Source organism: Beauveria bassiana (assembly GCF_000280675.1).
Source record: "Beauveria bassiana ARSEF 2860 unplaced genomic scaffold BBA_S00021, whole genome shotgun sequence".
NCBI classification, from domain to species: domain Eukaryota; kingdom Fungi; phylum Ascomycota; class Sordariomycetes; order Hypocreales; family Cordycipitaceae; genus Beauveria; species Beauveria bassiana.
The window spans coordinates 115,103-141,245 of NW_007930856.1; the positions used below are offsets into that span (position 1 = coordinate 115,103).

Consider the following 26,143-nt stretch of genomic DNA (forward strand, 5'->3'; position numbering starts at 1 on the left):
TACAAGTAGCTTGCCCTTGGGCAAAGTCAAGGCTAGAAAACTACTTCTGGTGTTAGGAATGCAAAGCAGGATCAAAGTACAAGACGTTTCATGTACAAACTCGTGCCTGACAGGGTAACCCTTATTGCAAGTCGCTAAAAACTTTTTTCCATTTTTTATTGTGTGCCTTGCTAAAAGAAGAGCATGTCTTCAGGCTTCCATGCCATTTCCACGAGAACACTCCTTACAGTCTCCTCGAGCGCTGCTGGACCACACACCAGCACCATTTCACGACCATCCGACTTCCTAAAGCCTCCAATGTGCTCCTCCAGATACTCTTTATCCATGCGCCCTCGCAGGCCGCACCACGACGCGTCTGGCCGGGAGAGCTTGTGCAGCAGCGTCGTCCTCGCCGGCGCCCTGGCCACCATGGCGTCCAGCTCCTCCCTGCAGAGAATGTCCTTCTCGCAGCGGTTCCCGTCCAGCACCAGACATTCCGTCCCGTCTTGCGCGTCGCACGTCACGGCCCGCAGCACCTGAAAGATGGGCGTGACGCCGGACCCTGCGCAAATCATGACGAAGCGGCGCACGTGCCTCGACGTCCCGGACACGGTGCAGTGTCCCTTGCCGAGGTACTCAAACTTGCCAACCGGGCCTTTGATATCCACAAAGTGGCCGAGGGGGATCGAGTCGAGCGCCTGCGTCATCTTGCCGCCGGGCTGGCCGGGGACATCTCGGTAAATTTTGATGAGGATGTCGAGCTGGCCCTTGGCATGTGTCTCTGATAAGGGCGTGTACGCACGGATGACAGCTTCGCGCGTGGCCGGATCTCGGAGGCGCACGAGAAGGTGCTGGCCTGTCGGGAGACCGATGGACTGGGCCGCGTGGTCGAGACGGAAGGAGAATATTTTGCTGTCAGAGGAAACATCCGTCTTGGTCTCGAGGATAGCCTTGCTCCAGTATTTTGGTTGAAGAAATACAGCGCGTGTTGGGTCGCTTGCTGGGCTCTCCTCGGCACTGCCTTCGAGAGCTTTGCGGGCTGCATCATTGAGAGTGCCAATGTGATACTGCGGCATCATGGCCTTGGCATTTTCACTATCTGAATGTGTGTTAGTCTTCTTGCATGTGAATTTAGAGAAGATGGGAACGTACGGATTGTCATAAATTCTTCAGTTGCATCTTGGGCTGCGGCGTTGATGATGGATGTCGCGCCACCTGGGTGATCGTCCAGGTACGGCGTGCCATCATACACATGCCCATTGACCACGAACCAAGGCTCCGTCTCTCCCTCGTGCGCCTTGAGCTCCTCCAGAGAGATGATGCGGTCCACTTTTGGATTCGTCATGCAAATCTCCTTTTCCGGCTCTGCTAGCACCTGCTCCTCCTCCGCTGCCGTCTTCTCGCCCCAAAAGCCGTTGGTGAGGTTGCCGCCGCCGGCTTTGACGCGCTCCATCCACCCACCGGGCATCAGCGCCGGCTGGGTAGGATGCTCGAAGCGGAGCGCGCCGTCTTCCTTGTGGATCACGACGCGGAACCATGGATTGTTCATCATGCCGAGCACGCTCCAGTACATGTCGCGCGGCTGCACCATCATGCCCTCGTCCATGGCGCGGATCATGATGTCGTCGGCGGCGCCGAGGTCGGCGACAGGAATGTCGATTTCCCAAAAGCACCAGCAAAAGCACGTCTCGCGCCACCACATGTCAGTGCTGCCGCCGTACAGCAAGTCGCCGTCGGGGGCGCGACGGTAGTCATCCTCGGGATAGCGGATGCCTGCTAACAGCCATGATTTACCTTTATTCAAGGTAACTTCGAGCCGAGTGATTCGTTTCCCGCCGCCGCCATAAGCGTAACCCCGAACCTTGTACGTATCTGGAGCAGTTGCCAAAACGAGCCGCTCGTCGTGTCGGGGGTAACAGATGGCACTGTTGGCATTCAGATCGTAGATGGCGTATTTCTCATCTTTCCAGACGTCTGGCAAGTTTGCACTAGCGTCGGGCGATATTGTGGTGGGAAGGACACGGTTGTCGTAGATGTGGTACCAGTTATCACTGGGCTCGGATGTGATTGTGATTTTCTTGAGCCATTTGACACTGCGCCCGCCAATCTGCCCAGGGATGATAATACGTACAGGTTTACCATGGTCTGGATGCAACGACTGGCCGTTCATCTTGTGGGCGACCATGATGCCTCGGTTCTCATCCATGCACCAGTTGAGCTTGACAGATGTGCCATAGTACCCGTTAGGCAGCTTGTCTGCTCCCTCAAAGCATACATATTTCGCAGCTCGTTTGGGCTTGGCCATTCTCAGAAGAGCACCAATCGGCACACCAGTCCACAGAGCAGTTGAGAGCCCAGCGGCTCCCCAAGAGAAGCCCTTGGACTTGCGAACCACATTTTGTTCCTTTCGACGATTACCAGCACACACCAGCGTAACAGGGTATGTGAACTGGTCATACTTCTGAATCAAGTCGCGGACAGTAATTGTGAAAGGCTTTTCCACAAGTCCATCAACAGTAAATGTCCAATTCAGGGATTCATCGTCGGGGCAGTGAGGTACTGGGCCATGGTTGCGAACGTAATGCAGGTTCTCGCTGTTCAGAAAGCCCTCATCGTATAAGTCTGTCAGGGGCGGCTCGACATTGAAGGGATGAACACCCGTGAGCCGTATTAGCCTGGGATCCCGGTGAACGCGGTGGTCTGGTGTTTTCAGGTCTTCTGGGAGAACATGGGTAGGAGTGTTTGCGGGTGGAAGAGAGTAGGGCTTCAGAAGCTGGCCAAGCTTCTCTACTGGAGGAGTCGTTGGTGTAGCATCGACTTCGTCTCGTTCGTCGTCGCTACCAGCATGAGAATTTCCGACAGTCCGAGGTGGGCTAGGAGGAAAGGTATTTGTGGTGTAAGTTACACCGAGTTGGCTTTTGACTGCCATCTTGGCACACAGGTGTATATACTAAATCGATTAGATGACAAAGGGTGTTTTCAACTTCCAAGATGATCAACGGCAGAATTTCCCAGGCACATGAGCGGCATAAGTCAACTCCTCTTGCAATGGGACGGGCGAAGTGTTCGAGTACACAGGCCTCAGTCTTGAAGTAGTGCTTCCCTGGCGGTAGCGAGGCCGACTTTCCGCAACTAGTAAAGCTGACTTGCAAAACAGGCTTCCTACTATCCATAGAATTGCAACTGCGGCAATGGCGGGCATATAAATCCAAGACACGCTGCAACTCAATACGGCACATTCTTTGCCGCAGGTGGGCCAGGGCCTTGTGAGGGCTGAGCGAATCTGCATCACAAAGCGGCGGCGGCCAGCATACTTGAGGCTTTGGTCTAAAAGTTTTCGAGGATTTCCGCGGAGGGTCTGTTGCTTGTTTTATCGAGCTGGCGATTGGTAGTTGATGGGAAGTACCGTAGGTCGTATCTTTGTGGCGCTCACCCCATAGACTTGTCTTCAAAGCCTATCTGCGATAAACTTAGTTATCAACCCGCACCACACACGATAGCCACACCCGTTATCTGGCACAGGGCAAGATTGGCGTTTGCCGATCATGCTATCACTGGCGGCGACTTCCTATGAAGTTGCGTCGATTTATCTTGCCAGAGTTGTGAAACTCCTTGTCCGCCCACGCACGTCTTGACTACATGGCCGAGATGCTTCTTTTCAGTCCCGCAGCATCAACTGGTTGCGGTGTACATACAGCGCAGAAATATCAAGCTAGTAATTTGTAGCTGCGTAGTCAGGTAGCCAGGCAACCAGGCTGGTTCAACCTTCGGAAAGACGGCATCGACGCAGTGATGGAGGTCTCGGAGCCGGCGGAGTGATGACGGCGTGAGGGCAAGTTTTCGGATTTGAAAATAGCCGGCGGCGATTGGCGATGAAGCCGCTACGAAACAAAGTCAAGCACGGGCTAGTCAAAGATTGACTGGGCTGGGAGCGCTGAGGCCCTCCCCCCCTTATCGTGCGTAGGTCGTATGGATTGAGCATCTCCGGGGTACGACTCTGGGGTGCATTTCCGGGGCGGGAGGGTGCCAAGGGGGGCTTTTGGCGTGCCAAAAATTTGGAAAAAGTAAGTCTTTGTGTTACGGGTGCTCTAGCTGCTTCAGGGAGTGAAGAGTCCTGAGATACTTGAAGGTAAAGCGAATCCAGATTTTCGGTTGTCGGAGATGGATCAATGACAAACGGGTAGCCGGCATGGGAGTGCCATAGCAAATAGGTAGTTGCGAACTTGCGGCTCTGCGACGTGGGCAGTAGGTACGTAACTACTTACTGCATCCGGCACCTAAATAAATTATCAGCAGGGCTATTTGGAAAAACGACCGCGCCAACGTTGATCCGATTCCTTGCTCCAGTGGGTTCCAGCCGTTCGGTGAAGGAAGGCAATTTGGAGAAACTTGCGCTACCTACCTAGACTTTTACCTAACTAATAGAGTCAGCGTGTTTCCTGGTGGTAGTGATATCAGACTGATACCTGGATATTGGACACTCCAAAATAATCATAACAGAAAATTGGAGAAAAAGGTCACCATGCCAGAGCACCTGCTGCGCTGCTTCACCACAACAAAACATACATGCACCTTCCAGTGGCTGCAGTATCTCTCATTCACTGACATCCTACCTGCCCGCCCATCTTGCCTGTGCGCCACAAGCTCGCGAAGACGCTAAACCAACACGGGCGTCTCCCCTCCAGAAAACCCACTCCAGAATTATCCATCCACATGCAATCACAGTCTAGCCGCACGTAAAACGTAAACGCCATCTTGACCTTGATATTCAAACATCACCGACGTCTCGCCCGTTATTGCGCTTCTGCTGGCTGCTGCCCAGCCTTGCCTCTTTGCACGCACCGATGCCGACGATCCTTGCCCGGTCGCTGCACCCTTTGTCGGCGCAGCTTATCCCCTAGCGCACCCAGCGTCCGGATGTAGCCACTTACTACCTTTCTGCTGTTAATACCACTGATTCAAGCCGCGGTCCCCGATGGATCGCGCAAGAAAGCGTACGTTCCCTTCTGGCAACTTTCGGAACTCCATCTATTCTGTCCGGATGCCAGCTAACCCTGGCGCAGGCGAACTTCGCGCTACAAACGAGCGTGTTTGGGCTGGCGAAACCAATCTCTTTCAAGTCAACAGCTCTCTCGACTCTTCTCTCAAGAAAAACACTGCCTTTATTAAACGACTTCGTACCGCAATCACTTCTGCTACTCTGAGCACCTTTCTTCAGGAAATTCGCACTCTCAGCCTGCACAAGTACCTCTCCGAGATCATATCCGCCTTTTATGAGGGACTCTGCAAGCTCAAAACTCCGGGCGAGGTCGATGCCGGTGCCGAGATTGCCAGTGCTCTGCACCAGCGTTTCGGTCCTGCCGAGTTCACAGAGCACCTCAGCTGGCTTCTAGGCCGTGGCATGGCTACGCCCGAGAAAAGTGCGCTCAAGGCTCTCCCTCAGGAGGTCCGCGAAAAGGAGGAAAAGGAGCGTCTTACTAGACAAAGGGCACTGCTGCGAGTCGTCACCGAGCTATGGCTGCTTGGTGTCTTACGAACCTTGGACGATGCCGTAAAACCCGACGAGGCGACAAAAGCTGTAGCTTCGAAAACCGCCGAAATAAAGCCCCGCGCAAGCGCAAAGAACAACACTTATGCCGAGCCATTTCCATTAGAAGTTCTCAAAGATCTCCTTGGCTATGATCGCGAGCACGTCAACCTTCCTTTGCTTGTCATCTTTGTCAAGGCCTTCAGCTGGGACGTCCTTGGTGTCAAGCCTGTCAATGCTGATGGCAGAAAAACTATTGAAGAAGACGGCGCCGCAGCAGAGCCTGTACTATCTGCCACAGAAACCGAAGACAATGTAGTTGATCAGCCTTTTACTTCGCCAGAAGTATCAGAAAAGTTCAAAAAAATCCTCATCAAGTATTTCGACGACGTCAAGAATCACATTGTTCGAGACCAAAAGTCTATACACTCGCAAGCTCGCCGAAATGCAGAGGCATATGTCAAGAGTGGCGAGGTCTTCGAAGACCGGCAAGCAAACTACGAAAAACAGGTCAAGACCCAAGACCGTCTCGTCTCAAACGCTCAGGTCATTGCCGACGCCATTGGGGCTGAGATGCCTGATCTGAAAGACTCGTACGACCCACTCAACGCCTCCGGTGCTGGTATCGGCCTTGTGAAGACGGGAGAGTATCTCCGCTCTCCTGCCGATGGGCTGGGAATCTGGGACGATGATGAAGAGAGGCGCTTCTATGAAAACTTGGTCGACTTGAAGGGCAAAGTTCCATCCATGCTGCTGGAAGACGGCAAAAAGAAAAAGACGGATGGTGAAGATCAAGTTGGCAGGAAGACGGATGATGCCGAAGCTACAGTTGCTGCCGATCCTGCCGAGGATCAGTCCATGGCCATTGCAAACAAGACAATCGGTGCACAGGTTGACGCGCTGCTGGCACGACTGCCGGACTTGACAGGTAAAGAAACTATCGATCAGATGGCAATCGATTTTTGCTATCTCAACTCCAAAGCCTCTCGCAATCGGCTTGTGAAAGCCCTGACTGAAGTACCGAAGGGTAGAGGAGACCTGCTTCCCTCCTGGTCCCGCCTCGTCGCTACATTGGGTCGTTACATGCCAGATGTTCCCAAGGGTCTTGTTGAATACTTGGATGCCGAGTTTCGCAGTTTGCAGCGCCGGAAGGAAAAGGATTTTCTCGGTCAGGTCCGCCTTGGCAATATCCGCTATCTTGCTGAGCTCACCAAATTCGGCGTGGTGCCGGAGCATGTAGTCTTTCATTGTCTCAAAGTCAGCCTAGATGACTTTTCCCGAATGAACATTGAGATTCTCTGCAATCTCTTGGAGAATTGTGGTCGATATCTACTCAAGACACCCGACACTGCCCCACGAATGGTGAGCTTCTTGGAAACGCTGCAGCGCAAAAAGTCGGTTCAACATATTGGTCAACCGGAACGAATGCTCATCGACAACGCTGTTTACTATGTTGATCCACCAGAGCGTCCTGCTATTGAACAGAAAGAGCGAACACCAATGGAGCTTTTTATTCGAAAGCTAGTCTATAACGACATGACAAAACGAAATTATAGCAAAATCTTGAAGCAGATCAGGCGCTTGCATTGGGAGGAAAGCGACGTAAGTTGAACCATCTCAAAGACGTGAAAACATGCCATTGACCAAATTCATAGGTTGTTGCCATGTTAGAGAAAGTGTTCTCCAAGCCTGGCAAAGTTAAGTACGGCAACGTGCATTTGCTCGCCATCCTTTTGAGCGCGCTCTATCGCTATCACCCTGCTTTTGTTGTCAAGGTAATAGATAATGTCATTGAGTCCATTACGTTTGGCCTTGAGCAGAATGACTTTAGAACATTTCAGCGCAGGGTGGCCGAAGTCAAGTATCTGAGCGAGCTCTACAACTATCGCATGTTGGAGCACCCCGTCATCTTCGATGCCATGTACAAGATTCTCACATTCGGCTATGGTGGCGCTCCTGTGCCCGGACGGTACAATTCCTTTGACCCGCCGGATGACTTTTTCCGCATACGACTCATCTCGACAATGCTGGAAACGTGTGGTGTGTTTTTCAATCGCGGCGCTGCAGGCAAGAAGCTGGATTTCTTCCTTTCCTTCTTTCAGTACTATGTCCACACAAAGGTTGCACTTCCGATGGACATTGACTTTATCGTGCAAGATACTTTTGGTTTGACTCGTCCTCAATGGAAATTTGCTGCGAATCTTGAGGAAGCCACAAAGGCCTTCCAAGAGGCCGTGGCCCTGGATCAGAAGTCCAGCGGCGCAGACAAGGCAAATGATGCCGACGCCGACGATGCGACTAGTGGCGCTTCGTCTGACGATGAGCATGGCGATTTGGACGAGATTGAGGGTGACGCAGATGTAGATGAAGATGACGATAGTCTCTCAGAGGAGGAGGAAGATATGAACGAACTAGTTGAAGATTCGGATGCTGATAGTCAAGATTATGACGAGGCTATTGTTGTCACGAGACAGGAGGAGGCGATCGATCCAGAAGACGAGGCTGATTTCGAACGGGAATATGCCAAGATGATGGCGGAGAGCCTGGAATCGCGAAAATTTGAGCGCAAGCAGCAATTCGATGTCCCCCTTCCTGTTCGCCCCAAGGCTCGAGAGTTGGGTGCCGGCGAAGGGCCGCCAATACCGGAAAGCTCTGCTGCCCCAGCAAACAAGATGGCATTCTCTCTCTTGACAAAGAAGGGTAATCGCCAACAGGTACGAGCATGTAAACCACTACAACCTGCGCATGCTAATTATTTCGTAGACGCGGACGGTTGAATTGCCGTCTGACTCTGCCTTTGCACTGGCTATGAGAACATCGCAGCAAGCCGAGCGGGAAGAACAGCAGCGCATCAAGAGCTTGGTCCTGAATTATGATTTGCAGCAAAGTGATGACCAAGACGGTAAGCTTGAACCGACTCTCACTTGACCATGGCGGAAACTAACAAATGTGTAGGTGGCGAGAAGCAAACGACGTTTTACCACAATCGAGTCGAGCGTTCTGGCAAGGACCGAGGTCAGAGAGTTCGAAAACTGCAGCTTAGCGATGTGGACTGGTAGGACAGAGACCGATCGCGAAGCAAATCAAAGCTATACTACCGCAAACAGCTTTCCGGGATCAAATCGCATGCGGCAATAACGTGCCCGCAAGAGTCGCTGTAGTGAATATCAGCAGATACAATCCGGGTCAAGCGTAAACACATTGCCTGCAGCCGCGTCGTGGCCGCTGTGATTACAAAAAGACGCCGCTAGGATTGCTAAAATGGCACGGGAGCGCGTCGGCACTTGGTGATGCCGAGATTGCAGGCATGGCGCTGGTGGGAATCGCCGCCCTTCTCACAGGGCACATTTCTGCTAAAAAACCCTTTTTTTCCCTGTACACTGGTGCCGATCAATCATGTTCGCCAATGACATCGAGACAAGTGCATAGCTATTCATATATCAGCGTTATCTGCAAATGGTGTCTGCCACGTATCTAAGAAGCCTATTTTGAAGCCACAATCGATATAAGAGATTAAAACAAGTATATTGACGCTGCGTTGGCGCGCGCTGAACAAAGAACCGAGTTTTTATACGAAGCTGTGAAACCTGGGACCGCCAAAATAGCAACAGCAAACAGCAGGTGGCCCCTGCCATTCGTCGGGCGTTGGGTACGGAGTAGAGGTGGCACAAACCCAAGCGGTACACGGCCGACTGCATGAGGCGGTGTCACGGCGAAGCTTGGGCTGAAGAATGCCTTGGTAACATATCTCCTTTGTCAACTGACGTTGATAAATGGCGGTTGCAAGGACGTCGCCCATGTGAACAGAGGACGGCGAACCTCTTGCAAGATTATTCGTCTGGGCGCTCAACCTTTGCTACCTATGGCTTCAACATCTGCGGCATGGCCGATCAAGGACGTGAGTAGACGCATGGATGAGAAACAAAAAATAACAAGAAATTTGCAGATGGGATAAATACCAACTAATCTGCTTGGCTAGATTGTTTATACGTCAGTGGTCGGCGTGGTCATGCTGATGGCGCTGTTGGAGTGGTTTCTCTGGCTGTCAGCATTCATGTATTGCATTTTCAAGGCGTTTAAAAAGGCAGAGCATTGGTCCATCAATGTGCTCTGCATCGTCGTGGGGCTCGCCTTTGTGTTGATGAGGCAGGTTTCGCGCATCGTGATCCTTGTGCTGTGCCTGCTAACCGCGTCGCAGATTAGTATTCTTGCCTGTCATGGTCGTGACGCTTCCACTGCCAAAGCAGATAACCCGATACTGGCCGGAAAGAGCAGCCATGGCCCTGCAGTCGTTTGCATTTTGGAGCTTTGCGATCCTCTTGACGGTGCCATGGCTCTTTTGCATCTACCAACTCGTGACGAACCAACTCGGCCGAACGAAGCGAATAAAACTGGTGCTAGACGATGTCACGGCTCCAAAAGTGGTCATCGTTATGCCCTGTTACCGAGAAGAGCCAGATGTCCTCGTTACTGCAATCAATTCGGTAGTGGACTGCGATTATCCGGCAGCGTGCATTCACGTCTTCTTGTCGTTTGACGGCGATCAGCAAGACGAACTGTACTTGAACACGATCGCAAAGCTCGGTGTACCAGAATCAAGGGGCTCTTATCCGCGCAGCATCGACGTCATGTATAAGTCGTCAAGAGTGACTGTTTCGCGGTTTCCTCATGGAGGCAAACGGCACTGTCAGAAAATGACATTTCGATTGATTGACAAGGTCTATGAGCGCTACTTGAAGCGCAACGACAATTTATTCATTCTCTTCATCGACTCTGATTGTATCCTTGATCGAGTGTGCCTGCAGAACTTCGTCTACGACATGGAGCTTAGTCCAGGCAACACCAAGGACATGCTGGCAATGACTGGTGTCATCACCTCGACGACAAAGAAGCACAGCATAATCACCCTGCTACAAGATATCGAGTACATACACGGGCAGCTGTTTGAGAGGACAGTAGAGTCCGGGTGTGGCTCAGTGACGTGCCTTCCCGGAGCTTTAACGATGCTTCGGCTGTCAGCATTCCGACGAATGGCAAAGTACTACTTTGCTGACAAGGCAGAACAGTGCGAGGACTTGTTTGACTTTGCCAAATGTCACTTGGGGGAAGATAGATGGCTTACGCATCTGTTTATGATTGGAGCCAAGAAGAAGTATCAGATTCAAATGTGCACGTCTGCATTTTGCAAAACGGAAGCCGTACAGACATATCGATCACTCGTTAAGCAACGGCGTCGATGGTTCTTGGGGTTTATGACGAACGAGGTGTGCATGCTGACAGATTGGAGATTATGGAAGCGATATCCAATTCTCGTGTTAGTTCGGTTCATGCAAAATACGATTCGGACGACGTCACTGCTGTTTTTCATCATGGTCATCGCACTATTGTCTACAACGGCGACGATTCACGACCTGCCGGTGGGATTCATTGCGGTGTCTCTGGGCCTAAACTGGGCCTTGATGCTCTACTTTGGCCTAAAACTTCGGCGCTTTAAGGCGTGGCTCTACCCGCTCATGTTCATTTTGAACCCATTCTTCAATTGGTATTACACCGTATATGGGATTTTTACAGCTGGGCAGAGGACGTGGGGAGGGCCAAGAGCAGATGCTGCGGCAGCAGATGGAACGACGACAGCGCGAGAAGCAGCAGAGAAGGCAGAAGAGCAGGGGGATGAGTTGAATGTTGTTCCAGAAACATTTATTCCGGCGAGACAGGCAAGGCTCTTGCAGTCTCCCGGAGTTTCGGCAGGTCAACAGCAGGGGCTTGGAAGGACAAGGAGCACTGTTCGGCCTCCGGACAAGGTGGATGGTCTATTCTCAGCGAGACAGCGGACCAAAGAAGGTACATTTGAGCACGTCAATGATTCCCTGGTGGCTGGGGGAGAATCAGTGCTACCTCAATGGGCGATGCACGAGGCGCGTGATTCTGTGGAAAGCATGTTGTCTGAGGGTGAAGTGCCGCAAGGGAGAAACAATGTGCTGCAGAGTCAGTTCATGGAGAGTTTTATGAGCGAGGAGGATAAGAGGAAATACATAGCAGCACAACGGGCAAAGGAAGCGAGGCGGGTCACGAGGGAGGAGAGCGCGGAAGAGGTAGCGGCGGGGGAGGAACTGGGTCGTCGCGGTGAGGGCGAAGCAAATTAGCTGGAGCTTTGGTCATTTACAAGAGAAATTGCTAGCAAGGTATTATGATGATGAAATTTATAAGTCATGTGTCAAAAAGAATGTTGTTGATATTGGACGAGGCGTTGTCTTGGCAGGCAGCTTATAGGTCAGCCGGGTATAAGTGAGGAGAGTTCGGGGTGGATGGCCCATGGGTGGACGGCGGGGCAACCGGGCAGGGCAGAAGAGGGAGGGGGGCGGCTTGTGGGATGGATCATGGCGGGGAGGTGTTGGGCAAGAGTGAGCTGTGATAACTATTGAAAAGGTTGGTTGAGTCGATGGGAGGTTGTATGTGTTGTCATGAGCGTGGAGGTTGAGTGACGAATGAAGCTATGGTGGGTGGTGGGTGACCAGCGGGTAGATGGTGGCTTCGAAGAATACTTGGTACATAATTCGACCGTCTGTTACAGTCCAGCAGCCATCTGTACCTACCCAGGTATGGAGCGACCCTGGCTAAGCAGACGGGCAGCTAGGTACAGCAAGTTAGTTGGTTGGTCAGGCCAATCTAGTTGGCTGGGAAGCTGCCTATCCAGAGACTGCTCTGGAAAATTCTTCCAGCTTCTACTAGATGCTTTACCTGTCTTGGCGGGCACCCGAGGACGTGTACATGTGGCCATGATGGCGGGGCACCCGAGACCGCGTACCGGCGCGGGCAAATTGCAGTAGCGAAGCTACCTAGGAGGAAAGAGCCCCGCGCTAGTGCAAGAGGTACCTTTCCTCGCTGTAATTTTCTTTCTCCATCTCTGCTGTGAGGCATCAACTTGACCGCCCGCCGCCCGCCGCTAAAAGAAAAGAAACGATTGGCCAAACTTGCTGTTTTGCCCAGGCGCTGTGGCGGCGGGCGACCCCTGCAGTGGCTGCTGCCTAGGTAGCGTCCGTCAACTGGTAAGCCTAAAAGAAAATATAAAAAAAAGGCGTCAGTTCAGTGCATGCATCTAGCTAGGAAGGCACGTAGGCAGGTATAATTACTGTCAGAACTGCTGTTTTTTTTTTTTTTTTTTAGCTGTACAACTTTGCCTTTTAATATGAATATTCTGTTACTCGATATCGTATAAGCATCATCTTCTTACCAGCGAATAATTACCAAGTTAAATACAGCCTCTGAACCGCCTTGTGCAGCCCCCAAAAACGTTCTTCTCTCACCTCACCTGCCAACCGCCACACGTCAACCGTCCGCTGCCCCGCCTCCCGAACCAAATCTTTCTTTCTAGGCCATCATCCATCCATCCCCCTCCTCCAACCTCGAATCTTCAAACAAACACCCAAAATCAAACCCTTTTCGAATAGACTTTAGCGTCCCGGATTTTTGCTTTGAAAATCGCGGCTGACTGGGGAAGATATTCTTTCTGAAATCCTGCCTTTATATATATTCACTCTTCTCACACAGCAGCCATGAGTGTCGTCGGTAAGTCGCTTTTCGCCGAACCTCAACCCACCGCTTTGCCCAGGCGCAGCGCACACAAATGCCAACAGCCTTCGGATCGCCCTTTGCGCTTGTGACTGGCCCATTTCTCTCGCGCGCGTCTCACTGACATTTGTCCTCTTCTTCTTCTCTAGGTGTCGATTTCGGTACCCTCAAGACGGTCATTGCCGTCGCCAGAAACCGCGGCGTCGACGTGGTACGTTTGCCCAACCAGACCCAGCTTCTGCCTTGCCCAGTTTTCACATGCAGAGCCCTTGTACTGACCTTGGATCGCTCACAGGTTACCAACGAAGTTTCCAACCGTGCTACTCCGTACGTACCCCCAGACTATTACAAACTAACCCCCAGCCGAGTCCCTCGCTAACTAGGCCGCCCGCTATAGTTCTCTCGTCGGATTCGGTCCCAAGTCCCGCTATCTTGGCGAGACGGCCAAGACCCAGGAAATCTCCAACCTCAAGAACACCGTCAACTGCCTCAAGCGCCTTGCCGGTCGCGCCTTTAACGACCCCGATGTCCAGGTTGAGCAGCAGTTCATCACTGCTCCCTTGGTCGACATCAATGGCCAGGTCGGCGCCGAGGTTAGCTACCTTGGCAAGAAGGAACGCTTCACAGCCACTCAGCTCGTTGGCATGTACCTTAGCAAGATCAAGCAGACTGCCGCCGCCGAGCTCAAGCTCCCCGTCTCCGATCTCTGCATGAGCGTTCCTCCCTGGTTCACCGACGCCCAGCGCCGCGCCCTCTTCGACGCTTCCGAGCTCGCCGGCCTCAAGCTCCTCCGCCTCATCAACGACAACACCGCCGCCGCTCTCGGCTGGGGCATCACCAAACTCGACCTTCCCGGCTCAGACGAGCCCCCCAAGCGCGTCTTCTTCGTCGACATTGGTCACTCCAACTACACCTGCTCCATTGTCGAGTTCCGCAAGGGCGAGCTTGCTGTCAAGGCCACTGCCTGGGACCGCGACTTTGGTGGCCGTGACTTTGACAAGGCCCTCGTCGATCACCTCGCCAAGGAGTTCAAGACAAAGTACAATGCTGACATCTACACCCACGGTCGCGCCATGGCCCGTACCATTGCCGCCGCCGAAAAGTGCAAGAAGGTCCTATCCGCTAACCAGCAATCTGCCGTCAATATTGAGTCTCTCATGAACGACATTGACGTCTCCGTCAACGTCACCCGTCAGGAATTTGAGGACATGATCCAACCCCTCCTTAACCGCACCTTTGACCCCCTCGAGGCCGCTCTCGCTCAGGCCAAGCTTACCAAGGACGACATTGACATTGTCGAGGTTGTCGGCGGTGGCTCTCGTGTCCCAGCTCTCAAGGAGCGTCTCCAGTCCTTCTTCGGCAAGCCCCTCTCCTTCACTATGAACGCCGACGAAGCCATTGCCCGCGGCTGTGCCTTCAGCTGCGCCATTCTCTCCCCCGTCTTCCGCGTCCGTGACTTTGCCGTCCAGGACATTGTCAGCTATCCCATCGAGTTCACCTGGGAGAAGGCTGCTGACATCCCCGATGAGGACACGAGCCTCACTGTCTTTAACAAGGGCGGTGTTCTGCCTTCGACCAAAATTCTGACCTTTTACCGCAAGCAGCCTTTTGACCTTGAGGCTCGCTACGCCAAGCCCGAGGACCTTCCCGGAAAGCAGGCCCCCTGGATTGGCCGCTTCTCCGTCAAGGGTGTCAAGCCTACCGAAACTGACGACTTCATGGTCTGCCGCCTCAAGGCCCGTGTCAACATTCACGGCATTCTGAATGTCGAGACTGGCTACTACGTTGTCGATCAAGAAGTCGAAGAGGAGGTCAAGGAGGAGGCTGACCCCGAGGTAAGATTGACTTCTATGTTTCTTTGATGGAAATATGCTAACATTGTTTCAGGCCATGGACACTGACAAGAAGGACGACGCCCCTAAGAAGACTCGCAAGGTCAAGAAGCAGGTCCGCGCTGGTGACCTGCCCATCTCCAGCGGCACCTCGTCTCTCGATGAAGCTACCCGCACCGCCCTAGCCGAGAAGGAGGCTGCCATGGTCATGGAAGACAAGCTCGTCGCCGACACCGAGGAGAAGAAGAACGAGCTTGAGGCTTACATCTATGATCTTCGTGCCAAGCTGGAGGAGCAATATGCTGATCTCGCCAGTGATGAGGAGAAGGACAAGATTCGCGCCAAGCTTGAAGCTTCCGAGGTATGTCAAATCTATGGTCCATCAAACTTGAAACTCAAAAACTAATCATGTCCGCAGGATTGGCTCTACGACGAGGGTGAGGACGCCTCCAAGGGCGTCTATATCGCCAAGATTGATGAGATCCGCGCCATGGCCGGCCCCGTCATCCAGCGTCACTTTGAGAAAGTCGAGGCAGAGCGACAAGCTGTCCAAGAACGCGTCGATGCCGAGCAGGCTGCCAAAAGAGCCGCTGAGGAAGAAGCTCGCAAGGCTGCTGAGGCTGAAAAGGGCGCCGAGGGTGCCGACGCCGAAATGAAGGATGCCGATGGCGCCCAGGCCGATGATGCCGCCGCTGACTCCAAATAAGGTTTTTTGAACCAGGATGGGGCGCGTTGAATTTTTGCTTTGAAAGAAAATGACACGTTTTATGAAGGCTCAAAGAGAGAAGAGAAAAGCAAACAGAGACATTTTGATTTAGGAAGAATTCTCTTTTCATTGGGACGCAATATATAAACAAAAGAAGGCATGAGGGAAATGGGAATATTGTTTTCTTTTGTTTTTTTGTTTTATTTTAATGTTTTAGAGACGACAAATAAAGATGCTGTATAGATGCGTCTTGTGCGCAAAAGAACTTTTGCCCGAATCATTTCAGTGACTCAAGTCTGTACAGCAACATTGTTGCACGAATATTATTACTACGTTGACGATGCATAATAGACTGCATGAATTTGAAAATAGAATCATTTCAACGTTGAGATACACTATATAAAATAAATTGAACAGTAAAAACAGAAAAAAAGTTTTCCTTGACATCATCTTTCCTTCATGCTTTCCTACATTCTTCTCTTCTCTTCCGTCTCTTCATTCTCCTCTTCATTCTTCTGTTTCGATATTTTGCGTTGGGAAAAAATTGACAGATGAGGGGAACTAGATGAAGATAGGAAAGTAAATCAAAAAGAGTTGGTTCAATCGTAACCATCATGCTTTTGCGTAAATGCCCAGCGTCCGTTTTCCATTTACGTCGCGACCTCGGACCAAGCACGCACTGCATTATCCCGTCGTCCACACAAGGAATAATGCCAACAAATTTTTCGTTGCCCTCGTCATGAATGTCATACTCGTGCACACGGAAAATTCGTCTACTGGATATCCAACAGCGGCTTGAGCTTGACAATCAGGTTCCACTCCGGATTCGTCACCTCTTCGCGGTAAAACTCCTTTAGACAGTTGATGCTCGCGCGCGAAATGTGGCTGTACAGCTGGTCCGATTCCTCGAGCTGCCGGCCGTAAGTGGGCTGGGTGCCGCCCATTTCGATTTTGATCGCCACCGACGGTTGTCCCTTTTTGCAGACGGGAATCTGCTTGTGCTCGCGCTCAATCGATGTAACGCGACCGAGCTTGATAATCTCCTTGACGTTGGTGATGGGGTTGGTCTTGACGGCCGCAATGGGGGTGTTAATCTTGAGTTGCCCGTCCACGACGTCGACACCAATGACAATCGGGCCCGTCTTGTTGAAGATGGCGACGGGCTTAAGCACGCAGGGGAAGACAGCGAGCAGCTTGGACTCTTCACGCTTCTTCTCCAGCATCTCCTTCATGTGCAGGTTGAACGCGTCGAAAAGGTGGTAGATGATATCGGCTGTGAAAATCTTGATGCCCTGCTCGTCGGCGTATTGCTGCGCCTCCTTATCGACCTTGACATCGAAGCACATCATAATGGCCAGGTCGGGCGCCTTCTCCAGCATGATACCGCACTGCATCACGTCGCGCTTGTACACGGGGCCGATGCCGACGTTGGCGACGGGAATCTTGCAGTCCTTGAGGAAATCCAGCAGGGCTTCGAGGGAACCAAGGGTGGACGCCTGGACACTGACGCCACGACCCGACTTTTCTACACGGCTCAGAAGGTTGTCGAGGTCGGACAGAACCTCGTCCTCGATGTCATCTTCGTCGTCGTCGGGGCCCACAACCATCAAGCGAGAACCGGCAATGGCGCCCTCCAGGCCCGGCGCACTAATCTTGATACCAAGAGCAGCCTTGACCTCTTTATTGTGTACGTATTGCGACTTGAGACGAAGTTCCTTGAGAGGGGCGGGTGTGAGCAGCGCTCTGATATTTGTCTTGATGGCCCCTTCAGTACCGCATACCACGATGCGGTCGCCCTCCTTGAGAATACCGTTTGACAGAATGACGTCAATAGTCATGCCGAAGCCTTCGATAGCCTTGACTTCGAGAACAGTAGCCTGGACTTCGGACAAGTACATGAGAGCATTGGTCATGCGCTCCTGTGTCAGTTGGATAATGAGCTTGAGCATGTCAGGGATACCCTCTCCAGTGTGGGCAGAGGTGGGCACCAGCGAGACATTCTTGGACATGGACGGGTTCTCATAGTAGAGCTCAGCATTGAACCCCTGTTCAGCAAAGGCGAGCTTGGTCTCGGACAGACGCTTGTCGAATTCGTTGTGGACCGCCTTGTTCTGGAGCGCCAGACTCTCCTGGAAGCCGTTGTTGTCAATCTTCTTCCAGCCAAACAGTCTGTCAATTTTGTTCAAGGCGACAATGAACGGAGTCTTGCGCTCGCGGAGCAGACGCATCGACTCAAGCGTCTGGGGCTCCAGACCGTGCATGATGTCGACGACCAGAATGGCAATATTGCAGAGCGAGGATCCGCGAGATCGGAGGTTGGAAAAGGACTCGTGACCGGGCGTGTCAATGACCAGGAGACCGGGTACCTTGAACTCAAAAGCACCGTCCTTGTTGATGACTTGCGTCTTCTGCCTGATGGCTTCGACGGGGAAATATGTGGCGCCAATCTGCTGGGTAATACCACCAGCTTCGCCTTCTTGGACGTTGGTCTGTCGGATCTTGTCCAGGAGCTTTGTTTTACCGGTATCTACGTGACCCAGAATACAGCAAATGGGGGAGCGGAGGTTGTCTTTAGAACGGGCATCCATGGCTGCCTTGTGGGCGACGGCACGGCGCTCGGCGGCTTCCTTTTTGCGCTGAGCCGCGGCGGCCTGCGCTCTGGAAACTTCCTCGTCGTCTTCGCTGTCGTCGTCAGAGTCTTCGTCAGAGTCCTCGTCCGAGTCATCAGCCTCCTTGCGTTGCGAGGCCAGTGCCGCCTTGGCAGCGGCCTTTTTCTCAGCCTCCTCGTCGCTGTCGGCATCCCAGCTGTCTTTGACATCATCGTCATCAGCCGCCGCCTCCCAGTCATCTTCGACATCGCTTCCCTCGGCGGCCTTCTTGGCAGCCTCTTCCTGCTCCTTGGCCTTCTTTTCCTCTTCCGCCTTTTTCAGAATCTCCTCGGCCTGTATCCTGGCTCTCTCGGCAGCGGCAGCGAGAGCAGCCTCTTCCTCTGCCTTTTGCTCCATCTTGCCCTTGCGCTTTTTCTCCGGGGCGGCCTTCTTCTTAGGTGCAGATTCTTCATCCGCAGGGCCTACCTTGATACCGGCCGCCAGCATCTGCTGGAGCTTGCGCTCGTTGCGAGCCTTTTCCTCCTTTTGGGCCTTGGTCATAAACTTTCCTTCCTTTTTGAGCTGCTCGATACGCTCCTTTTCTTTTTGCTTCTTCAGGGCCTTGGCCTCTTCTCTGCGCCTCTCTTCTTCCTCGGCGAGCTGATCAGCCTCGGCCTCCTTGGCGGCCAGCTCAGCCCTAATGCGTTCCTCCTCCTCCTTTTGACGTCGAAGTTCTTCTTGCTGCTGCTGAATTTTGGCAATGTGGGCGGGGAGCTTCTTCTTCTTGCCTCCCGTCTCGGCGGCGGGGGCGGGGGCGGGGGCGGACACCTCGGGAACAGCAGCAGCAGTTTCCTTGGCCGCGGGCTTTGCAGCTTCTGACTTTGCCGTGGTGGGAGTCTTCTTCTTGGCAGCCTGCTCCTTTTTTCTTTGCTTCTCGCGCTCCTTCTTGAGTTTTTCCTTCTCGGCCTTTGTCAGGATGCGGCCGCCGTCGTCGCCGTCGTCGTCGGCAGCAGCTTCAGCAGGCTTTGCGGGCGCGGGTTTGGCTTTGCCACCCTTGCCCTTTTTCGCAGGAAGAGCAAACTCGTCGTCCATGGAGGCCTCTTGGGCAGCTTTTCCGGCGAGGTCAGCTAGAGGGGCAGCGCCGGAAGCATCCTCGCCGTCGACAAAGTCATTGTCCTGGCCGCCCTTGTTCTTGCGCTTCTGCTTGTTCTTGCGCAGCTGGGCCATTAGGCCTCCGCCGCCTCCGGAAGCAGCTTCGTCATCGCCGTTGGCATTAGCATCGTCGGCGTTGTGTTGGCCATTGGCATCCTGCGGGGCAATGGTCTCGCCCAGATCGGTCTCCCAGTCGTTTTGGCCGTTCTTGTTTCCCTTCTTCTTAGGCGCCATGTTGGGTCGATGGGTGGAAGAGAAAAGTGCCGTTATCGAGGCTGTAGGCGTTGGCCTTTTATGACTTTTAATCCTCCCGCGGTTCAGCGATGTTGCGGGGGTTGTAGAGGATGGAGGGTGGAAAGAAGTCAATGAAGTGCAAACCCAGGCGGCAGCCAGAATGGCCAATCTTTCTTTTCTTTTTTTTTTTTCGCCTCCCAATTGTCCAGCGGTGCAAGTGTGCTAGGTGTGGGGTTAAACCACACTGGTTGCGGTTCCTGTGACGCACGCTACCACACGCCCAGTAATACAGAGCACCGGCCAAGCACCCAGATCCAGACGTAGCTAAATATGCAATGCAGGTCAAGCAAGGCTCTGTGTTCTCTGTAATTTTACTCACGAAGCAGCATCCAGCCACTGCATGACAATGCTCCCGTCAACCAGCCTATCGGCCTATCGCAGCCTGTAGGTAGGTAGAGGTTAGGTAGCGGGGCAGTTGATGGCGGGGCTTCCATGCCCCGCGGTCGGTCGTCACTGTCAGTCACTGTTATTTAGGTGTGGCCTGTGACTCGGCCATTCAATCAGGTACATCATCTTCTTCCCTTTCCATCTCACAATTGGTAGCAATATTGTCACGATGCTGCGCCCCCCTGTCCCAAGATTCTTTTGCTATTATCGAAGATGCTTTTGTCGAAGATGCTTTTATCGAAGACACTAACAAGCCTCACCAGCCACAGTGCACTAGACTTTCGAGTCACCAAGTCATCAGACCTTTGAATATCCAAACGCCATCAGTATTATCAGTCTGACAGACATCAGTCATCGAGTTATAATCAAGGCACCAGCCAGAAGGCACCAGTCACGTTAGCAGCCAGCCATAGAGCACTAGAGGGCCACGTACATGAAATTCGGTAACGCTGCTGCCTCGTTTCTGTCTCTCAGACTCTCTTCTCCCTACTGTTCATCACTTTCGTCATCATAGTGCTGGATGTCACGTCTCTTTAAACCAACACATAATTTTTTATTATTTATTTCATTTTATTTTTATTTTATTTTATTTTTTCGAAAAAAATCCCTCGCCATCTCAGATCCCCGCGGGCATCATCCTTCATCCCATCATGACACGGATATATTACAGTCTTCTTCAACCTCACTTTCATACAACTGGCGCCAAGAGATATTCCAATATCTCATACGCCACTTCAAAGTACTTGTTATAGCGCAATTCTTCCTCCATACTGTCCCGAAAGCTGCTCGTGCATATCCCGCCCTCGATGCCATCAAGGTACTCGCAGAATAAGTCGAGCCCGTCTCCATCGCCTACTATCTTTTCCAGTATTCGACCCTCTGTGCATTTCTCCAGAATGTCTCCGTCAATGTGCATCAGTCTCGGATGCAGCTGTGGCTCTAGCTCCGCCTCGTCGTCGCCAGGGTCGCCGCTTATCGCTGGGTTATAGAGAGGATAAAGTAGCGGGCTGCGGTGTGCCAGTGTTTGGATGAGACACAAAAGTCTCCAGAGTTCGACTTCAATCAGTGTGAACTGATACAGCGCACCATCAAGCCCTACTCCCAGCATCTCTGCTCCGTCATCGCTGCTGCGCACCGCGCCGTACCGCACGCCTCGGTTCGCAGCTACCCACAGCGGTCGGCTCCAACACTTGACGAACCGGCGCACGGAGCTAGGAAGAAGACCTTCAAATACTGCCCGTAGCTCAAGGTTGTTTTCGCTCTTCGGAACCCATACACCTGCGAATCCGTTCTTGTAATCTGCCAGTAGCGTGACTGGGCCAGCTTCTGAGCCGTCAACGTTGCTGCCAATATCCAACATGTGAACTGTTCGCCTCGCCACCTGGTCTGTGTGAAGCAATGACATGGCGCTTCCGCTACCTGTGCGATGGTCGATTACTTCCAGCGAGTTTGAATACGTCAAGGCATGAATCTTGCCATCCACAATCTTCAGCTGCACCGCTGGAGAGTCTAAAAGATATTCCTTCATCGGCTTCAGCTTCTTGTCAACCAGGTCCAGAACCTCCCAGTGCAGTGTGCGGTCCACGCAGAATATCAGCCCATCAGCATCTCCTGTGATGGCACTCACTGGTCCGGACAGCCCTTTCTTGTATCGGGTCCAGTATTTCAGACGATGCACTGGACCATCTTCCGTCATTACTTCTGCCTGCTTCAATGACACAATCAATAGGCGACCAAGGTGGGTCGTCACGAGGATAAAGGAAAACGTTCGCCCGTCTTTGACATAGAGCCACTCGTGTAGGCCGTATATTCGGTCGCCTTCGTGACCGAGTCCGGAAATGAAGTTTGAAGAATTCATTTCCTTGTCCGATGGGTCTGAAATGATTGCTCCAGTTTCAGGATCCAGAAATTCCAGTGTCGGCCGGTCATTTCTGATCAAAGCAACAATGAGGCACTTCCACGTCTTTGAGTAAATAACTCTCGAGGGCGATCCATCCAGTGTCATCGATCGAGGCACCAGTCCAGTCTGCGGCCAGATGTCTGTCATCAGGATTCTTGATCCTGCCAACATGAGCAACGACATATGGCCGTCGTGCTCTGAAAGATTCTCATCGAGGCTGCAGATGGAGTGAACTGGCGGTGAAGGCATCGCCATATCATTCAAGTCCGTCGCGATCACGGCGCTTTTTGTGACGAAGCATCCTTTTCGGGCCGAGTAATCGGAGAGCATCACCAAGCTTCCATCGCAGCTTGCAAAGGCCGTTTGTCCAGAGCGCAAAGACCGCGGTGCAGGGAATATCTCTACTGGAGAGATTCCTAGAGTCTCCGTCATCCAAGTGAGCTGTCTCGGCTCCTCCTTGGAGACGGACATTGTTATCATGTGGCCACATCTAGTTCCCAGTATCAGCACGGATGTGTTTGATTCGTCGTCCACAGCGCAGATGCTCGTTACTGCCTCAAGACCAATCGTATCGGCTCCGCTTCCGCCCATGCTCAAAGGTTTTCCGACACAAAGCTGCCCGTCTAATGTGTAGACAGAGAAACTCGGCTGTCCTTCACTAATGGAAGCGATACCCGCCAATTTCTCTCCAAGGACACGAAAAAGGCTCACGGCAGTAATCTCGCCGTCTACTTTCCAAGTCATGATAAGATTGAAACGGGCTGCTTGCTGCCCAACAACTGATATCTCGGCTCCGTCTCTTTCTTGTGCAGACAGTAGAAATGTATTCTCCATGCCGTGGGCTTTGTCAATTCCAATACTAGGCGTGCCAAGTAGTTCTTCGAATGATGTTCGAGATCTAGCAAAGTGTTAGCATTATGGGGTAGAAGTTTTGGATGATAGAACAATGCGTACTTTGTGACAGAACCAGAGATGCAGATGAATGTCTCAGTGATTTGCAAGATGTTGTTGTCAGGTTGTTGAGTTGCAAAAAGAGTACGACTCGAGAGATCTAGCGAAGTATCGTCGGCCTCTATTTCCTGGACCTGGCCGAAATCCTTGGCAAACTGCAGGACCCGAGTTGAGTGCGGCAATGCCAAAATACCGAAAAGAGAGGTTGTGCCCTCTTCACTAACGGGGAATACCCATGCTTGCTTGTTCGGTTCACCCGATTCAATATCAAGTCCGATTTTCGCCTGAATACCTGAGCGCCACTGCGTTATACTACCTTTGCAACCTCTTCCTGACGCCGTGAAGATACTATCAGGCTTTCGACTTGTCATAAGATTGGCGGTTCTCTGTCGTGCTCCGGCATCTTTCACCGTCACCGGCTCGTAGGTCGTTGCTACGTCAACAACAGGCGACCAATTCGGCGTTGTATTGACCTGTTCTAGGTCCGTTCGAGGAGCCAACTAGTTCGAAAGACAATATTGTCAGCATAGCTCAGCTGATGGATTATGATGTGGGATTATATACCTTCCATACGCCTCCCGGGCCAGAGTCTCCGCCGACAATCAAGACGTCAGAAAAGAGATCGTATGATGTTGCAAAAGCAGTACTGATATTGGTTTCCAAGCAGCCGACATTGATAACAGAGGGTACCATTTCTTTCTGGTCGATATCCACAAAGATAAAGGCACCGTCCTCGCGGGCGAGAAAAATGATGTCTGTTCGCTGAAACCATGTCCGCAGTCGCGCTGGACGCGTCCATGCCGTCCACAAAGGTTCGCCCTTGCCGTTGTAGAATTTGGTTCGTTTTGGCATATCAGTTCTTAGTCTTTCGTACTCAGGAGAGCCAGAAAGAGCATGCTTGACTACGCCAATGCTATTCTTGGAAACGGCGAAGAAGGCCGTCTTGAATTTGAGGGGAATCAGCAATATCGGCATCTTGTGCTCATCAGGCAAGCGATTTCCGAGCTTTTCTTCATGAAAAACGGTCTTTAAATTGTCACCGAGTTCCCAGTCGTATGTCATCATTCTCGAGAGGGGCTCTGTGTTGTGTCTTTCTTTACGAATGACAACGAGCAAGAGTATGATGTGGTAGTCGTCCTCTGGACGAGGAAAAAGAAAATTCATGTTGTGTATGAGACCTTGAACGGTGCGAAAATGAATTCTGCGAATGGGAGAGAAAGTGCCGTCTTTGATGTATCGCGAGTTGAGATACGTCCAGTCGTGAAGCTCGTAGACAACCAGTACACCCTCGGGAGACGAAGCAGCCATGTAGCGAGAGGATGGGTCTACGGCTAAATGAAAGCCAATGTATGGCACTGATCTTGGCAGCTTATAGTTACTGAGGACGAACTCGATCGTGGAGTCAGGCCCCTTGCGGAGAAATAGAAAGACTGCGTCGCCATTCTCGAGGATAAGAACGAGTACTTGGGGGGGTATGGCATGATGAGTGGTTGGAGAGTCGAGTGGCTCAGCAATGGTCTGATGTAGTTGGGGACTACCATCCTCTGATTTGACTCGAACTGCCAGAGAACCATTGATGATGCCATAGTCTGAACCTACTCCGAGAACAACAGCGTTTCGGATTCTGGGACCGAAGCCATTCTTTCTAATGACTTCGTGAATTTGACCATCCTTTCCGAGCTCACTTATCTGAACGAAGTGTTCCTGTTTGGCAACATGTAATGTTAGTAGGCAGGCTTCGTGTTGGGTCAGGTGAGTAGTTGGGTGCAAAGAGCAAGCGGCAACAACGTACCCCGATGAAGGCAAGATCTTGTTGCTTGGTGGAGCGGATTGAAAGTGGTAAGATCCATTTGGTAATTGGGCTTTCTACGACAGTCTTTGTCAAAACACCAAGAGTTGGTGGCTCTGGAAGGCGGGGGTCCGAAGGCGGTTTTTCAGAAGCAGAGGCTTGTAGGGCATCTTGCAAATCGACCGTCTCGGTAACCCACTGGCCGCCACGAAGAACGTTGGTTTGGAAGGCCATGACATGGACGTGGTTCCTCGGTGGACAAGCAGCGTGTCAATGTTGTTTGAGAGCAGATGAAGGTGGTTGAAAGTTGCAGCAGAGTTGTATGCTGTCGAAGACGGCGATGTAGATGAAATGTTACACTGCTGCCAACCAGAACGAGGCGGACAAAGGAAAAGGCAGCGGCATCTTCCAGCTGAAGTAGATCCAAAGAGAGACGAATGGAATGAGGACGGCGAGAGAGAAGAGGCCGAAATTAGCTGAGTGGTGAGCAGAGGTCGGGCGATACAGTGGCAGATGTGTAGGTCTGCGGGTGACGGCAGGCGGCGTGTGGTGCGTGAGCTGGCGGCCAAGGCGAGGGTAGCAAGCAACAATATAACCTAGGTGTGGCAGCAGGGTAATTCATCAAATAAATAGAGCAGCACAGCAAGAGCCGGACTCTAATAAATGGCTGACAAATGTCACACCTGACGCAAGTCTAGAAGGATGTCGGAGAGAAGAAGAGGAGAATGGGCAACGGTGGAAGAAGGCAGTATGGGAAGACAAGAGGGCGGCGAAGGGTCACAACAGAGGGCATAATTATAGTAGGTGTTGGAGGTAGAATAGTTGATGGGTGTAGCCAACCAAGCTCAGGTAGGTAGGTAGGTACTCGGGCTGGCAGCAGGTGGTGTGTGCTGCGCGCTGAGCACTAAATTTTACTTGGTGCTTACTGCTTGGGCACCTACTTGAATTGATCAGTCCACTGATTCAGGCACACGCCAGGCACACGCCAGCCCTTGCCGCGTTGGCAGTGGGTGACAGCAAACGGCCAGCAAACGGCCAGTAAATGCCTAGGTAGAGAGGAAAGTAGGGCATATCAAGTGCTTGCAGAAGAATGAATACAGATACCTCTCTCCTTGCTCTAAACTTCCATGTCCGGGGCAGGTATCAAGAGCAGCATTTGCACAACTGCCTGTGGTGATACTTTGCTGTTGGCGCGCTGTGCAGCTGTCGTGTCTGGGTGGGTGCTGCATGCAGCCATGGACCATCCTCCATGTGCCATTGAAATAATACAAATGACAGAAATCGTACAAGTCTTGGATTTCAATGATATCATGTCACATTCTCAATAGTCTGGTAATTTGCCAGCCGCTAACTAATTCCCGGTCGCAAACGACAGTGTTGTGTGACAACTGACAAGCCAAGGTGGAATCTATATCCAATGGCAGCACAGCCGACAACAACGCCGAGAAACTTTTGTCAAAAAAAGAACG

The 26,143-nt window shown here is 52.1% G+C and overlaps 6 protein-coding genes across 6 annotated transcripts; 3 read left to right on the forward strand and 3 right to left on the reverse strand.

Annotated features, from left to right (window-relative positions):
• Positions 1-170: 170 nt before the first annotated feature.
• Positions 171-2,908, reverse strand: BBA_06844 (Nitrate reductase; the record flags this gene model as incomplete). The annotated part of the gene is made up of 2 exons (XM_008601941.1): positions 171-1,078; positions 1,132-2,908. The coding sequence occupies 2 exons, from the start codon at positions 2,906-2,908 to the stop codon at positions 171-173; spliced, it is 2,685 nt and encodes an 894-aa protein (XP_008600163.1).
• A 2,046-nt stretch (positions 2,909-4,954) lies between these two features.
• On the forward strand, positions 4,955-8,644 carry BBA_06845 (MIF4G domain-containing protein; the record flags this gene model as incomplete). Its single annotated transcript, XM_008601942.1, has 5 exons — positions 4,955-7,108; positions 7,162-8,220; positions 8,270-8,408; positions 8,462-8,561; positions 8,614-8,644. The coding sequence occupies 5 exons, from the start codon at positions 4,955-4,957 to the stop codon at positions 8,642-8,644; spliced, it is 3,483 nt and encodes a 1,160-aa protein (XP_008600164.1).
• Positions 8,645-9,723: 1,079 nt separating this feature from the next.
• BBA_06846 (chitin synthase D) lies at positions 9,724-11,649 on the forward strand (the record flags this gene model as incomplete). Its single annotated transcript, XM_008601943.1, has 1 exon — positions 9,724-11,649. One exon carries the CDS (start codon positions 9,724-9,726, stop codon positions 11,647-11,649), a length of 1,926 nt encoding a protein of 641 aa, XP_008600165.1.
• Positions 11,650-13,059: 1,410 nt separating this feature from the next.
• BBA_06847 (heat shock protein) lies at positions 13,060-15,613 on the forward strand (the record flags this gene model as incomplete). Its single annotated transcript, XM_008601944.1, has 6 exons — positions 13,060-13,072; positions 13,225-13,286; positions 13,371-13,402; positions 13,473-14,910; positions 14,963-15,268; positions 15,326-15,613. 6 exons carry the CDS (start codon positions 13,060-13,062, stop codon positions 15,611-15,613), a joined length of 2,139 nt encoding a protein of 712 aa, XP_008600166.1.
• Positions 15,614-16,386: 773 nt separating this feature from the next.
• Positions 16,387-19,587, reverse strand: BBA_06848 (translation initiation factor aIF-2; the record flags this gene model as incomplete). Its single annotated transcript, XM_008601945.1, has 1 exon — positions 16,387-19,587. The coding sequence occupies one exon, from the start codon at positions 19,585-19,587 to the stop codon at positions 16,387-16,389; it is 3,201 nt and encodes a 1,066-aa protein (XP_008600167.1).
• A 1,135-nt stretch (positions 19,588-20,722) lies between these two features.
• Positions 20,723-24,908, reverse strand: BBA_06849 (thermotolerance protein; the record flags this gene model as incomplete). The annotated part of the gene is made up of 4 exons (XM_008601946.1): positions 20,723-22,832; positions 22,889-23,385; positions 23,450-24,589; positions 24,678-24,908. 4 exons carry the CDS (start codon positions 24,906-24,908, stop codon positions 20,723-20,725), a joined length of 3,978 nt encoding a protein of 1,325 aa, XP_008600168.1.
• Between the last annotated feature and the right edge of the window lie 1,235 nt (positions 24,909-26,143).